This window comes from Carlito syrichta, unplaced genomic scaffold (assembly GCF_000164805.1).
Source record: "Carlito syrichta isolate Samal-C Ts95f unplaced genomic scaffold, Tarsius_syrichta-2.0.1 Scaffold288381, whole genome shotgun sequence".
In the NCBI taxonomy this organism is placed as follows: Eukaryota; Metazoa; Chordata; class Mammalia; order Primates; family Tarsiidae; genus Carlito; species Carlito syrichta.
In genome coordinates this window covers 327,908-344,035 of record NW_007232477.1, presented here as the reverse complement: position 1 = coordinate 344,035, position 16,128 = coordinate 327,908, and the positions used below count along the sequence as shown (strand labels likewise).

Sequence of the window (16,128 nt, the reverse complement as noted above, 5' to 3'; positions counted from 1 at the left end):
GGCCGTGAGCGGCCACTGTACTCCAGTCTGGGTGACAGAGTGAGACTCCAACTCCAAAAACAAAAAACAAAAACATTTGATTTAAAAATAATTTTTTTATCAAAGTGGAAGTCTCCTGTAGTTCTCCCTACCCACCCCCACCTCCACCCTTTAACCATGGTAGCACCACCTTTAACAGTTTGGTTCATATTTTTATAATTCCCTTTTCTTTTTTCAAAAATGAGATCATAATATCCATACTGGTTTCTAACTTGCTTGTTTTTTTTTTTTTTAACTTAACAATATATCTTGGATATATTTCTGTGTTAACGTATAGATTTATGTCTTTTTTTGTCTTTTTGTTTTGTTTTGTTTTTTTTGAGTCAGAGTGTTACTCTGTCACCCAGGTTAGGGTGACACAATCCCAGTTACCGCAGCCTCGACCTGCTAGACTCAGGTGATCCTTCCACCTCACTCTACTAAGTAGCTGGGACTATAGGCATGTACCACCATACCTGGTTAATCTTTTCTTTTTCTTTTTTTTTTAATTGTAGAGGTGAGGTCTCACCATGTTGCCCAGGCTGGACTTGAACTCCTGGACTCGGGCAGTCTTCTCACCTTAGCCTCCCAAAGTGCTGGATTACAAGTGTGAGCCACCACACTTGGCCTGTGTCATTCTTTTAAAAGGTTGCAGAACATTCCATTGGGTGGGTATTTCAGATATCTGAGTTATTTCGCAACAATTTGACTGTTGACAAGCAATTCTGCCAAGAATCTTTTCATTCACACTTGGACGTACAAATTTCATTTCTGCCTTTTACCAAATCTGCTTTCTCAAGTGACTATCTGGGAAATCTAAGTTTTTTAGGTCTGTGCCTGAAAAACCTTGGTCTAAGTGTTAGAAACCCCACAAACATTGTGTTTAAAATATTTTCTCTGTTGTAAGCCCAAGATTCTTAGACCTGCTCTGCTACCAGGAGAAGAAGTTGTATGTGAAGGTCTTCGAGTCCTACTGGATCCTGATGGCAGAGAAGAAGCCACTGGAGGTCTTCTAGGAGGCCCTCAACTCCTGCCAGCAGAAGGAGCCTTGTTCCTCACCACATATAGGATTCTCTTCAGAGGGACTCCCCATGATCAGCTAGGTAGGAGGCATGCTATGCCATCAGAACATGGATATCTGTGCAGTACATGAGGTCTTGATTTCAATCTATACACAATGATTTGCAGATAATTTCAAATCCAAAGTAAGCTTTTGCTGCACAGTTATTATGGGAGATACTTTAGTCTGTCAAAATCAATGATAATTTTGGTCTTAAATTTTTACTTAAAGAACAAAAGGATATCTTCTAAACAATAAATCAAGGATTCATTTGCTAAAATGATCATAATTTCATGAGACAGAGTATTGTAACCTAAGACTATTATCTATATCTAACTGCTAAATATGCCTCCTGCTGGTTTGTCCCAGCTTTCTGTGTTCTACAATTAATTGTAAAACTAAGGTCTTTAGACACTTGGTCCTTTTTGTAGAAGGATATGCTAAACATCACAGGTTGTATAGCACCAACTAACCCCACCTCCCTCTTATCCCATTTCAATTAACCCCAATTCCCTCTTAGCAGATTTCTTAAGCCACACAAAGTGATTGTGATGAATACTGAAGATTGAGAACCATGGGGCTAAATGATCATTAAAGTTCCTTTCTCCTCTAAAAGTATCCATTTAGGAGAATTTAATGAGTATACACTATGTGCTGTGCATTTTGTTGAACAATGGAATTCAGATGTATAAAATGCATTATCTTTAAAATCTTAACAGTTGCATTATTTCTAGGTTAGATAGAATCAGGAAGGGTTTAGTATATTAGTCATAAAAGATTACACATAATAAGGAAAAGGCTCATAAAATTCAATAAAGAGTATTAATTCATAGGAATAGTCATACTTACTTTGAAAAAGTGAAAATTTCTTAGTCCTCTCATCATATTGCTACACATAAATTATATTTGAAAGCAAATGTACTTTTAAGAGAAACTAAATATACAGTACTTATAATTTTTTTTGAGTTGTATCTCACAAATGTCCTATTATAATTTTTTATAACAGGACATTTGTGAGATTAATGGCTATAGACATACACTTTGAAGATATAAACATGTGATACTTCTCCAATTCTGACTTCTACGGTCATTTCTTTTTTTTTTTTTTTTTTTTTTTGAGTTGGAGTTGCACTCTGTCACTCAGGCTGGAATGCAGTAGCACACTCAAAGTCACCACAGCCTCAACTTTCTGGGCTCAGGCATTCCTTCCGCCTCAGCCTTTCAAGTAGCAGGAACTACAGGTGTGCGCCACCATACCCAGCTAACTTTTTTATTTATTGTATAGACAAAGTCACGCCATGTTGCCCAGGCTGGTTTCAAACCCGTGGACTCAGGCAATCCTCTCACCTCGGCCTCTCAAAGTGATGGGATTATAGGCTTGAGCCACTGCACCCAGCTATGGTCATTTCTTTTAAAAAAAACAAAGTCATGCTTAGTGTGAAATCCCGTATAGTTCTCTTATCTTTGCCTTTCAAATTTTGGATTAATTTCACTTTTTTTTATGATTTTTTTTTTTTTTTTTTTTTGAGTTGGAGTCTCATTCTGTCACCTAGGCTGGAGTGCCATGGCATACTCACGGCCACTCCAGCATCAACCTGCTGGACTCTAGCGATCCTTCCGCCTCAGCCTTCCAAGTAGCTGGAACTACAGGCGTATACTACGCCCGTCTAATTTTTTTTATTTATTGTAGAGACGAGGTCTCACCAAGTTGCCCAGGCTGGTCTTGAGTCAGTGGGCTCAGGCAATCCACTCGCCTTGGCCTCCCAAAGTACTGGGATTACAGACTGTGCCACCGAGCCTGGCCATGACAATGATTTTTATCAAAGAAAAACTTTTTCTTGGTTTTTTAATTTCTTTTTTATATTTCTTCTTTTTTTAAAGCAAGATTTATTAAGAGAACAGAAAAGCTCCCACAGTGAGAGGGGACCCAAAGGGGTTCCCCTCTTTTTTACATTTCTAATTTTAAAATTTCTCCTTTAAACAAAATCATGAATTTCGCTGCAACCTGGATGGAACTAGAGTCTATAATACTGAGTGACCTCACACAGAAACAAAGATCAGAATATCACATGTTCTCACTCATATAATGGACCTTGAACATCCAATATATACTATAAGAAAATGACTGACGGTACTGGGAAACTATGGGGGGGAGGGGGAGGGGATTAACAGTAGCAAATATCTGTCTGGGGCTGGGAAAACACCTCTTATCAACAGGGTGTCTGAATGAAACGTAATTGTACACCTAACCCTTAACTGTACCCCACAAAACTATAATAAAAATACTGATTAATTATTTAAAAAAAAAAAATTTCTCCTTTAATGACACAGAAATTTGATCATTTTACATTTGTTATATAAGCGTATGTTGTTTAATATGTCTTAGAACTTAAATCCTATGTAGATCCTAGCCTCTGGCTATGAGCTAGATGTAAGATAGACTTTTCTAGGTTAGGGATTGGCAGATCCAGGGAATGAGGAATTCTGATGATAATAAATGAATGAATGTGTGAGCTCTTAAGTCAGGTAAACCTAATTCAGATCTCACCATGCCACTGCCCTCTCACCCCAGCTTACTAGCTGTGAGACCTTACTCGTTGCTGCCCCTGTTATGTTACCTGTATCAATGCCTGAAATGCCCTTCCTGTTTCCTTCTTCAAATCCTACATTCTCTTCAAAGCTCACCTTCCCTCTCACTTTTTCCAGCAATCATTTATCCATGTAGCATGCAGAGATCTTTACCTTTTCTGAAATATTCCAATTCTTGTAGCCTGTTCCCTCAAACCTCTAGAAGCTAACCACATATGATTATTTTCTTTATGTGACTCGCCTCCCCTGGGAAACTGGAAGCTCTCCAAAGAAGGCCTTTTGTGTTATGTGTGCTATTTTTTTCCTAGATTCTCATCATCATAATCTCAGGTGGTTGATAATTATTTATACTTTCCCCTAGAAGCTTTAATAGTTAAACTCCTAAAAATCTTAGGTCAGTTCTGTCTTCTAAAGGGACATATACACAGTACAGCACCTTTTACCACAGATGGAAACAGACTTTAAAAACCTGTTCTCTTTTGCTGTAACCTTAAATTAAGTATCTTTAATGTCTTTTCAGTATTTGAGGAATATTTATTTTTTCTGTATAAAACCTCCCTTCCTATAGGATTGCCTTAAACCAGGTGATCTTATGTAGTACACAGTAGGTTGAGGAGATAGAAAGAATGAATGCTGTCAAAGTTCCTTCACTCTGGAAAGGGATTTTGTCTCAAGAGTATTTTGCCATGCAACAAAATTAATGAATGAGATTCGAGGATCATAGCAATGTATCTCACTGCATCCCTGAACATTGTCCTTTCCAGTTCCCTTTCTCCAGCAAAGACTGATGAAGTGGGCAGTAGAGACTCTAGAAGTGAGCTAGGAAGTGCTGTTGCTGAGTTTGTGTCCTGTCCTGTCTTTCTCCAGTGGGTGAACAGACCGTTGTGCGGAGCTTTCCCATTGCCTCCGTCACCAAGGAGAAGAAGATTACCATGCAGAACCAACTACAGCAGAATATGCAAGAAGGACTGCAGATCACATCTGCATCTTTTCAGGTACTGAAAAAGGAAGCCGTTCTTTAAAAATTCAAAAAATGTTTTAAATCTAATGATGTTGTGGCCACTTTCTATGGCTATGTGGTCAGTAAGTTAGAGGATGAGGATGAGAAGGATCAGAGTGAGAAGGCGATCTTGAGCTGAGTAAAGTCATGAGGATTCTTGGATTTTATCCCTGGAGTCCATTAGGCAACTCTGAATACCAACAGATTCTCAATATTTAGTGATCTTAGACACTGAGACACACACAATTAGCTCTTGTTCTCTGCCAAGTTGTATCTCAATATGTTTGATAAAATCTTTGGATAAAAAGCAACTATCTTAGCATCTGTTTCAGAAGGAAATGCCCTATGCCTTTTCTGTGGAAGAAGTAAAACGTTTAGGTAGGGCTAAAGTACCATTAGTGCTGACTGCACAACCCCTGATAAAGCAAGGGTTTTTCCAGGGGCTTCTGATCAGATCAGAACTTATGGAATTATGGATGCAAACCAGACCTTGAAAGAAGTGACCCTTTCCTCGTTTTTCCTTTTGTTGGAATTCTCAGTCTGTAATATTTTATATTTCCTATCCTTCATGCCTTGTCTCTAACTTCTCAGATTTTTAAGGATTCCAATTCTTGCGTCCTTCCTTCTAGCCAAGGAGCCCTCTCTATTGACTCCCTTACTAGTGGTGTGAAATAAATGCATGGCTGTTGATCGTTAGGCTTCAGATCTTCTCCCATCACCTGAAAGCATTGACTGCCTAGGGGCCTCCTCACTGTTCCACCTGCAAAAGAGCGCCACCCTCAAATATTGCCTGGCTGTACTGATTAGGATGCTAGTCAAACAGATATTTTTTTCTTCCTACATTTGTTGTATCTCAGGGTAGGAAGGAACCTCATAGACTAAATTCCCTATCTAGAACCAACCAGTTGAGAAATGAGAAGGGCATATTTGCTACTTCATCTACTACTACTAAGTTAATTCCCTGTCCCATCATAGAAGAGAGTCTTAAAGAAACCTGACTTCAACAAACATGATTTTCCATGCCAGTAAAGGCAAGTAAACCCTTTTGAGCCTTACTTTGTTTTTAAAAATGTTTTTAAAAGTATGTTGTATGTTCTCCAAATCCCCTCAACCTCCAAAGTCTTGCCTTTTGGTATTATTATACACTGTTGTTTCAGTAATTTGGGGGAAAGTTGTCTGGAAATTCTTAATGCTTCTTATGTGTTTAATTCTTTTGTCTCAAGTTGATTAAGGTAGCATTTGATGAAGAAGTCAGTCCAGAAGTAGTAGAGATTTTTAAGAAACAGCTGATGAAGTTCCGTTATCCTCAGTCCATTTTCAGTACCTTTGCTTTTGCTGCTGGACAAACTACTCCACAAATAATTTTACCAAAACAGAAGGAAAAGAACACTTCTTTTCGGTAAGATGAAAGACAAGTCTCTTAATTTCAGCCCTTCCATAATTGATGGTCAGAGAAGTGACCTGTCCTTTGTCTAAAGGTATGAGTGATTGCCCTTTTTGTTTGCTGTTCTGTCAAGCCCATTGGGTCAAGCTCATAAAGTTATGGAATAGCAGCACTGATAAATGTAACAAGCTTCAAAAACTACAAGTTGACAGTTTCTCTCACCCATGCCAGCTTTGGCATGTCTCTCTATCTTTTCTCTTTTCCTTCTCTAATAAAATTTGTTTAAAAAAAAAACAACTAAAAGCTACCAGAGGTTTTGACTATCATGTTCATTATTCGTGCATTTTTAGAATGTGAAATTCTGTTTTCTCCTTTTCCCACATTGATCACTTTCTTTTTTTCTGAGTTGGAGTCTCACACTGTTGCCCAGGCTGGTATGCAGTGGCACACTCACAGCCACCCCAGCGTCAACCTGCTTGGCTCCAGTGATCCTTCCACCTCAGCCTTCCTGGTAGCTAGAACTACAGGCACACGCTACCACGCCTGGCTAATTTTTGATTTATTGTACAGATGAGGTTTCACCAAGTTGCCTGGGCTGGTCTCGAACCCACGGGCTCAGACAGTCCACTCGCCTTGGCCTCTCAAAGTGCTGGAATTATAGGCTGAGCCACCGATCCTGGCCTGATCACTTTCTAATTGCATTTGCTCTGTTTCTTCAGCTTTTATTAATATCCAGGACATTAACAGTGGACAGTTTTGCTTTGATCTAGAGACAGTAGCCTTTATTTTCTTTTTTTTTTTTTTTTTGTAACTACTTATTTTGAATAGTTTCAAACTTACAGAAAATTTACAACAGCAGCACAAAAAATTCCTGTATATACTTTACCCAGATTCACCAATGGTTTCAATTTTGGTTCATTTGTTTATCATTCTCTTTGTCATATACATACAAATTATTTTTTCCTGAACCATTTGAGTCATACACAAAATGTCCCTTTATCCTTAAATACCTCAACAAACATTTCCTAAAAACAAAGACATTATCTTATATAACCAAAATATAGTAATCAAAACTAGGAAATTTAATCAATATGAAACTCTTATGTAACCCAGAGTCTGTATTCAAATTGTGCTGATGATTCTTTTTAGCTACTTTTTTTAGTTGTCATATTGCTTTAATATGAACCCTTATTTTTTAATGAAAGTTTTTAGAAATTTATGTTGAAACTTTTACATTTTAGTTGTCACAAAATAACAATTTTCTTAAATTATCAATATAGTGGCTAAGATTTCAGTTACTTCACAATTATGTAGAAGTTAGGTATCTCCCAAGACTAATTACATATTAGGGAGTGCACCACAGACTTTGGAAAGAAAGGGTCTTTTCTTTGCCTGGAAGTGGGGTAGACTGGGGATTACAGAAGTTGTGAGATTCCATTATTTCTTAATTGTGTAGCTAGCTACCTATATTACCTGGTAAGCCAGAGAGTCCATGAATACTCAGGCATGATATGCTGAAGCATGAACAGCTTCCTAGAGATTTATAGCAGTGAGCCAAGCATCTTGTTTTAGCACTGCAGGGTCCAGAGGAGCCTGTGATTTTGGTTATCCCAGCCTTTGAAGGAAGAAACAAAAACCTTTGTATGGTATTTTACATTTAGAAACTACCAGAAACATATACTTATATGAGTTTCAGAAATATATACATGTATCAACCCCATTTTATCAACTGCGACAAAAATATAGCAATTTAAAAATATTAAGAATTGCCTTGAATATGTGAAACAAAAAATACAGTTTTAGCTGGGAGAACCTTGCAAAAATCTTTTGAGTTTGTTACTCCTGAAGTAATTTACAATAGGTTTAATTTAGGAAATGTCAGTATTTCATCATTCCTAACAGTCACCTAAAACTTGTTTAATAGCTTTCAGGTTTACATTGCAGATGACTAAAGACAGGGTCTGGTGAAACTGACAGTGAAAGAAGCCTCGTCACATTTTACTGAAGTCAAGAAAACACAAAGAATTCTTTTCTTTGTGGTCAAGAAGAACATAATTAAGAATAATCTTACTCAAAATCTTGGCCTCCATCTGATTAGTCAGGAAATACATTATTTGTTCAATTCTCTGGATTGCAGATACTCTGTGCCTACATTTTATATCAGACAGAAAGGGTAAACTGTTTGAATAAATAAAGTACTTTTAAGTTCAAGTCATTTACATCCTAGTTTCCCTTTAATTAAAACTGATTCTCGAAAGGATACTCAAATTTCTGATTTCTTATTTTTCTCCTCTCAAAGAAGAGGATTTTATATATATATATATTTTTTTCCTATGCCTTAGAAGGTTTATAGCTAATTAGAGGCAGAATACCAACACATACACACTTAAAACATTTAAGAAGTAAGCAAAGGTGCTGCCAACTGTAATTGTCATATGATCTCAAAGGCCTGTGAGTTAGTGGAAAGAGAGTTTGAATCAGTAGAGAAGGGAGTGGGCTGGCTTTTCATGTAGGAGGACTTCAACAAGCATAAGAACTTTGATGGGGGCAGTAGATTGGGGATAGCCAGGGTGGGTTCAGGGCGGGCTTGACCAAAAAGCCAAACCAAGGAGTTTAGATATTGAGTGGTAAGTAGTTTGTCTCTCATCACTTCAGGTTTTCTTGCACATTTTGCCTAAAGCAGGGCCCAGAGGGCAGTGGTGTTTTATAGGAAATTAGTCTTCTGCCATATAAAAAATTATTTAAAGGAGAAGCTTAATGAAAGTCTGGACAATACTAATGACTTATTATGAACATTCTCTCTGGTTTTATGACTTGTAGCACCTTCTCAAAAACAATTGTGAAAGGTGCCAAAAGGGCGGGGAAAATGACAATTGGGCGGCAGTATTTGTTGAAAAGGAGGACAGGAACAATTGTGGAAGAGAGAGTAAATCGTCCTGGATGGAATGAAGAAGATGACATATCTGGTACGTGAGAATTCATTTTTCCTTCATTAGTCAATAAATGATAATAAGAGACTAAAATGTAGTTGCGCTTAAACCTTAAACCTTGACTCACAAAAACCTAGGTCTTATGAGAAGATTGGAAACACTTGCCATCTTCTTTAGGAAAAAAAATTCTCTAATATACCGTTGTTCAGCTAAGAGTTTGTCAAATTATACTTGGTTTTTACTAAATCCATACAGCTGGGTCAACAGTGATGGGTAGAGTCAACAGTGATGGATAGCAATACTATTTTTATGATTTTACATATGACTCTAAGGTGGCCAGATCTCCACCATAAGGTCATTTCAGTAATGTAATGGTGGGCCTTTTAATTGCCCCCAGAAGCAAGCTTGTATGTATACATTCTCACCCAGGACACACATACGTACACACACAGAACCACACAGTTTCTTTATTCCAGCCAACTGAAATGGAAACCTTTTAGCTAGTACTCTCTTTAAAGATAAGATTTCTTTTTAAAAAAATGTTGTTGTTGTTATTAGTAGTGGTTGTTGTATGGATCTCACTAAAGGGAGAAACAAGGAAACCCCAAACCCCACTGCATAGAAAATTTAGCTATAGGGTGGTCCCTAGTATTATATTCTCATAGAATAAGAATAAGGGAATAAGGATGTTGAATATTCAAATTTGAAGATCTGGCTAGGCTCGGTGGCTCGGCCTGTAATCCCAGCACTTTGGGAGGCCGAGGCGAGTGGATTGCCTGAGCCCGCAGGTTCGAGACCAGCCCAGGCAACTTAGGGAGACCTTGTCTTTACAATAAATTAAAAAATTAGCCGGGTGCGGTAGCATGCACCCGTAGTTCCGGCTACTTGGAAAGCGGAGGTGGAAGGATCTCCGGAGCCCAGCAGGTCGACATGGGGTGGCCATGAGTGTGCCACTGCACTCCAGCGTGGGCAATGGAGTGACACGCCAACTCAAAAATAAATAAATAATTTTTTTTTAATGTCAAAGTTGAAAATTTGGGTTTTTGGTTAAGATGCTGTTAATCAAAATGGGAGACCTAAGATGAAGGAATTCTTAGGTGATCAGAAAAAAAAATACCTGCTAAGTACGTAAAAGAGCAGGATTTGGGCAGTTAAGATACTTCTCAGTGAGGAAAACAAGCAGAAAGCCAGCAGCAAAATGTCTTATTGAGTGTTTCCTAGTCTTAACCCAGTAGCAGGTGTACTATGGAATTAACCCTGCAGAAAGTATGATGTAATGGGAGGCAAAATGCCTTCTTTTCCTTCTCAGGATCTTAGACTCAGTTGCTGTAATAATACAACAACCACTAATAATAACAACAACATTTTTTAAAAAGGAACCTTATCTTTAAAGAAAGCACTGGCTAAAAGGTTTCCATTTCAGTTTGCTGGGATAAAGAAACTGTGGTTCTGTGTGTATGTATGCATGCCCTGGGTGAGAATGTGTACATACAAACTTGCCTGTGGGAGCAATTAAAAGACCCACCATTACATTACTGAAATGACTTATGCTGTAACCCTGGCATCCTCAGAGTCATATGTAAAATCATAAAAATAGTACTGCTACCCATCACTGTTGACTTTTCTATAACTCAATGTTTTTATGATTTCATGAACAAAGTCTGTTATTCTATGGTAGTTATTCCACCAAAAGACCAAATTATATGAATGTTCTTTGCTCCTCTGAAAAGACCAACACAAAATTGATACTTGATTATATTACATTGTGAGGTTCACAAATGCAACACAAAGTCTTATATTTATAGGGACAAGCTGCTGGTTGTCTTCTTTTTTTATTTTTTATTTTTTATTTTTGAGTTGGTGTCTCACTCTGTCGCCGAGACAGGAGTGCAGTGGCACACTCCTGGCCACCGCAGCCTCAACCTGCTGGGCTCCAGCAATCCTTCCACCTCAGCCTTCCAAGTAGCCAGAACTACAGGTGCGTGCTACCACGCCCAGCTAATTTTTTTTTTTATTTACTGTAGAGACAAGGTCTCACCAAGTTGCTGGGGTGAGTCTTGAGCCCACGGGCTCAGGCAATTAATTCTTTTTAAAATTTTAATGGAAGAAAGCCTTTTTTTTCATTTGCACATTAGTACTTTGAGTACGTTTCTAAAAACTTTGAAAGCTGATTTGCCTTCTCTATAATAATAGACATGAAAGTAAATTAGGACAGTTTTTAACTTGGAATTTTTTTTTAGTTAGAACATGCAGTACCAATTCGGAATGTCCTTTAAAAAAAATCCTCCCTAAAATACTTGATTATTGAGTAAATTCTTCCACTTCTAAAATCTTAGTCTTCTGTAACCTGTGCTTGCAAAACTGTGAGGGGGTTTTCCATGTATACCACATTCTCTAACCTTACTGGAAAAAAGTTTTACCTCTCCAAGGAAAGAAAGGTCTTTTTTCCTCTAGTAAGCCTCTGGTTAATCTAGACATTTCTAATAAAAGTTTATGCTCTGAAAAGTAAACCAAAACCTGGATGATGAGATCATATTAAAGATAATATGATATCATACTAAAGATAAATTTTACTGACAGGTTACCCTCTGACAACGTTTGGGTGTTTTCATAGTCCTAAATAGAAATCACTGCAATTTGGCACTGATAAGCAAACCTGAATGAAACAGAAAAATATGGGTAATAAATTCAAAAGTATATTGTTTTTATAAATTATTTAAATTGCATTTTCCCTGACATTTTTAGTTGAATTACTAATATTTGATTTCTTGACTGTTCATGATTGTTTTATGTTTTTCAGTATAATACAATTCTTCATAGAAGTTATATGATTTAACATAATATCTAGCCCTAATATAGACCTGTCTTAAAGATACTCTTCAAAAGGAAGATTTTAATCCTTTGCTTTGAACTAATCATTTCTTCAAAATCTCTGCCATCAGTTTCAGATGATAGTGAACTCCCCACAAGTACTACCCTGAAGGCCTCAGAGAAGTCTACAATGGAACAGTTAGTGGAAAAAGCTTGTTTCAGAGACTATCAGCGTTTAGGTTTAGGAACCATAAGTAGCAGCTCTTCCCGTTCAAAGCCAGAGTATTTTCGAATCACTGCCTCCAACAGGATGTATTCACTCTGCCGGAGGTAAGTCAGTGGGCTCCAGTGGTCTTCTTTCTTTTCTTCTAAGTCATGAATGGGCTATTTGCATGCATAGCCCAGAGACAGATAAAAATGCCTGAAAACAGGAGCAAGCTCTCCAAGTTTTGAGCAAGCACCTCACTGGCATTCTCTGAAGAACAGTTTCATTGCTGAAAAGTACCTATACTAAGTCAGAAGGTGAAAGGTAAAGTTCTTGTCCCCTTTGTAAATTTCCCTTGCTTGTCTTTCTTTTCCCAATTTGCCTCTCTTGTAGCTTGCCTAAAGATAACTTAAAGTAAGATTAGGATTTGCCCAGGCTGGTAGGGAAGATGAAAGTTTGCTGTAGGCCAGGGATTCACAAACATTTTCTGTAAAGGGGCCAGATAGTAAATATCTTCAGTTTGTGAGCAATAGTATCTCTTGTTGCAACTACTCAACTGTGCTGCAAAAAAACCATACCCAGCAAGGGATTGAGTGGGCATGGTTAATTTGGGCACACAGACTGTAATTTGCTGACCCAGGTGTAGGCAGGGTTTCTTATGCTTCCTAATTAGAATATTTCCAAGGGAATATTATTTAAAGAATGTGAATGAATACATTTTCTTTTCTTGTCATCTCTCATTGTTTTTCAGATGTTACTCTATTTCCTGTTTTACTGTATGTAAATACATTTTTCTAAAATTAATTTTCACTGTTCACAAGTTCTAAAATTAATTTTCACTGTTCACAAGTTTATTCTCTAAGTGAATTGTTTTATTTGCACTTACAAATTTCTGCTTTGACTAAATGGCTCTGGAAGCATTTTTGTAAAGTACAAGTCTTGTACATATTTTAGAAAATTGTTTCAATGTTATTGTTAGTTTCAACCTTGCTGCTCTTGAAAACTATAGCTGTGGCTTTATTTTTTTCTTAAGATGTGGCATTTTTTGTTTGTTTGTTTTTATTTGTTCTTTGCTTTGTTTTGTTTTGTTTTGAGTTGGAGTCTCACTCTGTTGCCCAGGCTGGAGTGCAGTGGCATACTCACAGCCACCACAGCTTCGACCTGTTGGGCTCAGATGATCCTTCCACCTCAGCCTTACAAGTAACTGGAACTACAGGCATGCACCATCACACCCGGCTTCTTTTTCTTGATTTATTGTAGAGATGAGGTCTCGCCAAGTTGCCCAAGCTGGTCTCGAACAGTGGGCTCAGGCAATTCTCTTACCTTGGCCTCCCAAAGTGCTAGGATAGGCGTGAGCCACAGCGCCCAGCCTGAATGTGGCATTTTAAATGGCAATTTAAGTTTACAAATAATAATGTGAAACTTGATAAACAAGTTAGGAATATAGGTTGAGAGTGTGGCTAAATAAACATACTCTATGAAGTGCTGAAAAGTTGGGACTCTGTCACTCTAACTAAATTCTCTTTGAAGATAAATGTAAGTCTCATTGCCAGGGTGTGATGTCTTGCTGTTTGGGAAGCTTGCTATCCAAATTAGGCCTGCCAGTGAGAAAACAGACCTCATTTATCATTTCAATCTATCACATACAAAATAAAAAAAAATTTTTTTTCAAAGTTTTCAAACAAAGTATATTAGAGAAAGAAGAGATTAAAGAAACGGAGACATGCCAGAGTTAGCAAGAGCAAAAGAAACCATCACAAAATTTTAACAGACAACTTACTAGAACACTTGTGACAAAGTGTCTATGGTGGTATAAAATAATACATATGCATTAAGCTATTAGAAGGAAGAAATGGAATAACTAAAAATAACCCAAAAGAAAGAGAGAAAGGAAAAAGGAAGGAAGAAGAGGAGGAAGGAAGAAAGGAGAAAAAGGGGAGCATAGAACTGATAGAACAAATAGCGAGTAGTAAGATGTCAGATTTAAATTCAAGTATATCATCATACTAATTATAAATTGACTAAATGCTCCAGTTCAAAGAAAGAGACCAGCCCAGGCAACTTGGCGATACCTCATCTCTACAATAGATCAAAAAATTGGCCAGGCGTGGTGTCACGCACCTGTAGTTCCAGCTACTTGGAAGACTGAGGCAGAAGGTTCACCTGAGTCCAGCAGGTTGAGGCTGCAGTGGCTGTGAGTGTGCCTCTGCACTCCAGCCTGGGTAACAGAGTAAGACTTCAACTAAAAAAAAAAGAAACAGCCCAGCATATATGGAGACTTGATTTAAGATAAAGATAGCACTTAGGTGCTATGGATAGATGTTTTTTCAATAAATCGTGCTGGAAAAATTTAATCTTGATCACTACCTTACACTATTCATATAAACCAATTCCCATTGGTCTGTAGATCTATATGTAAAATGTTAAAACAATAAAGCTTCTAGAAGATATGTGAATATCTTAGTGACCTTGAGGTAGGAAAAGATTTCTTAGAATAAGAAAAACATTATCCATATATTAAAAGAACTTCTGTACATCAGAAGATAATATGGGGTAACCTCCTCGAATCCCCTCCTGTTCTGGGAGCTTTTCTGTCCTCTCAATAAATTCTGCTTTAAAAAAGAAAAAAGATAATATGGAAACTAAAAAAGCAATTTAAAAAATGGCAGGAGACTTGAATAGGTACTTCACAAAAGAGGATCTGGTGACAAAAGAAAAGTCTGAAAAGGTGCTCAACCTATTAGTCTTCAGATAAATGCAAGTTTAAGTTTCAGTGAAACTACTATACACTTGCCAAAATGACTAATATACATATTTTTTCCACTGGAGTCTCACTCTGTCGCACAGGCTAGAGTGCAGTGGCACAGCTATTGCAGCCTTGACCTGCTGTGCTCAGATGACCCTTCCACCTCAGCTTTCCAAGTAACTGGGACTACAGGCATGGGCCACCGTGCCTGGCTAATTTTTTCATTTATTGTATAGACACGGTCTCACCAAGTTACCCAGGCTGGTCTCAGACCCCTGGGTTCAAGCATTCCTTTCTCTTTCACCTCCCAAAGTGCTGGGATTGCAGGCGTGAGCCACCATGCCTGGCAAAAATTACTAATATTTAAAAGACCCACAGTACAAAGTGCTAGTAAGGATGTCAAGCAAGTGAATTCTCATTTATTTCTAGTATTATAAATTGGTTAAATAACTTTGGAAAGCTGTCTAATAGCTCTCAATACTAAACATTTAAACATCTGCTGAACACATTTATAGCGTGTTACCTAGACATTCTCCTCTTGGTTGGAATAGAATTTTCAACAGAAATATACACATACACACCAAAGACATCTACAAGAGTGTCATGGCAACATTCTTCTTTTTTTTTGAGTTAGAGTCTCACTCTGTCACCCAGGCTGAAGTACAGTGGCGTGCTCATGACCACCACAGCCTCGACCGGCTGGGCTCAAGTGATCCTTTCACCTCAGTCTTCCAAGTAGCTGAAACCACAGGCACGCCCCACCACGCCTGGCTAATTTTTTTTTTTTTAGAGATGAAGTCTTGCCGAGTTGCCCAGGCTGGTCTCGAACCCATGGGCTCAGGCATTCCTCTCACCTCAGCCTCCCAAAGTGCTAGGATTATAGGCATGAGCCACCGTGCCCAGCCAACATTATTCTTAATAATCAGAAATTATTCAAAATCAGCAGGCAAACAGATAAATACATTTTATTATAGTCACATAATGGAATACTATACAGTATTGAAAATGAACAAACTGTAGCTTTAACTAACAACATGGGTGGAACTCATAGACATAATGTTGAGCAAAAAAAAAACACACACAAAAGAATAAATTATATTGATTTTATCTAGATTTCAAAAACGGCAGAACTCATCCATGTTTTCAGCAGTCAGGATAGTGGATTTTTAAGGAAGGGGGAAAAACAGTGATTGGGAGGAAACACAAGTTGATCTACTTGGATGTTTGTAATGGTCCATTTCTTGACCTAGGTGATAGCGACATGGGTTTCTTTTGTGTTTTGAGCATTTGTGTGAGTTATGCTTTGATGTAAAAGTTTCTACAACAGCTTATGAAGTCTAGTTTACCTCTTTTTTTTTTTAAGTTTTTAAGCAACGTTTATTTAT

General features: G+C 37.7%; 1 protein-coding gene across 2 annotated transcripts in view; it reads left to right on the top strand.

Annotated features, from left to right (window-relative positions):
* The window catches only part of SBF2 (SET binding factor 2), a 241,686-nt gene that overhangs the window by 170,049 nt on the left and 55,509 nt on the right, over nucleotides 1-16,128 (top strand). For both annotated transcript variants that reach the window (XM_021710296.1, XM_021710295.1), the window contains exons 20-24: nucleotides 926-1,121; nucleotides 4,535-4,662; nucleotides 5,891-6,066; nucleotides 8,872-9,017; nucleotides 11,924-12,122. In XM_021710296.1, the coding sequence (XP_021565971.1) occupies nucleotides 926-1,121; nucleotides 4,535-4,662; nucleotides 5,891-6,066; nucleotides 8,872-9,017; nucleotides 11,924-12,122 (845 nt within the window). The remainder of the gene's footprint in view (nucleotides 1-925; nucleotides 1,122-4,534; nucleotides 4,663-5,890; nucleotides 6,067-8,871; nucleotides 9,018-11,923; nucleotides 12,123-16,128) is intronic.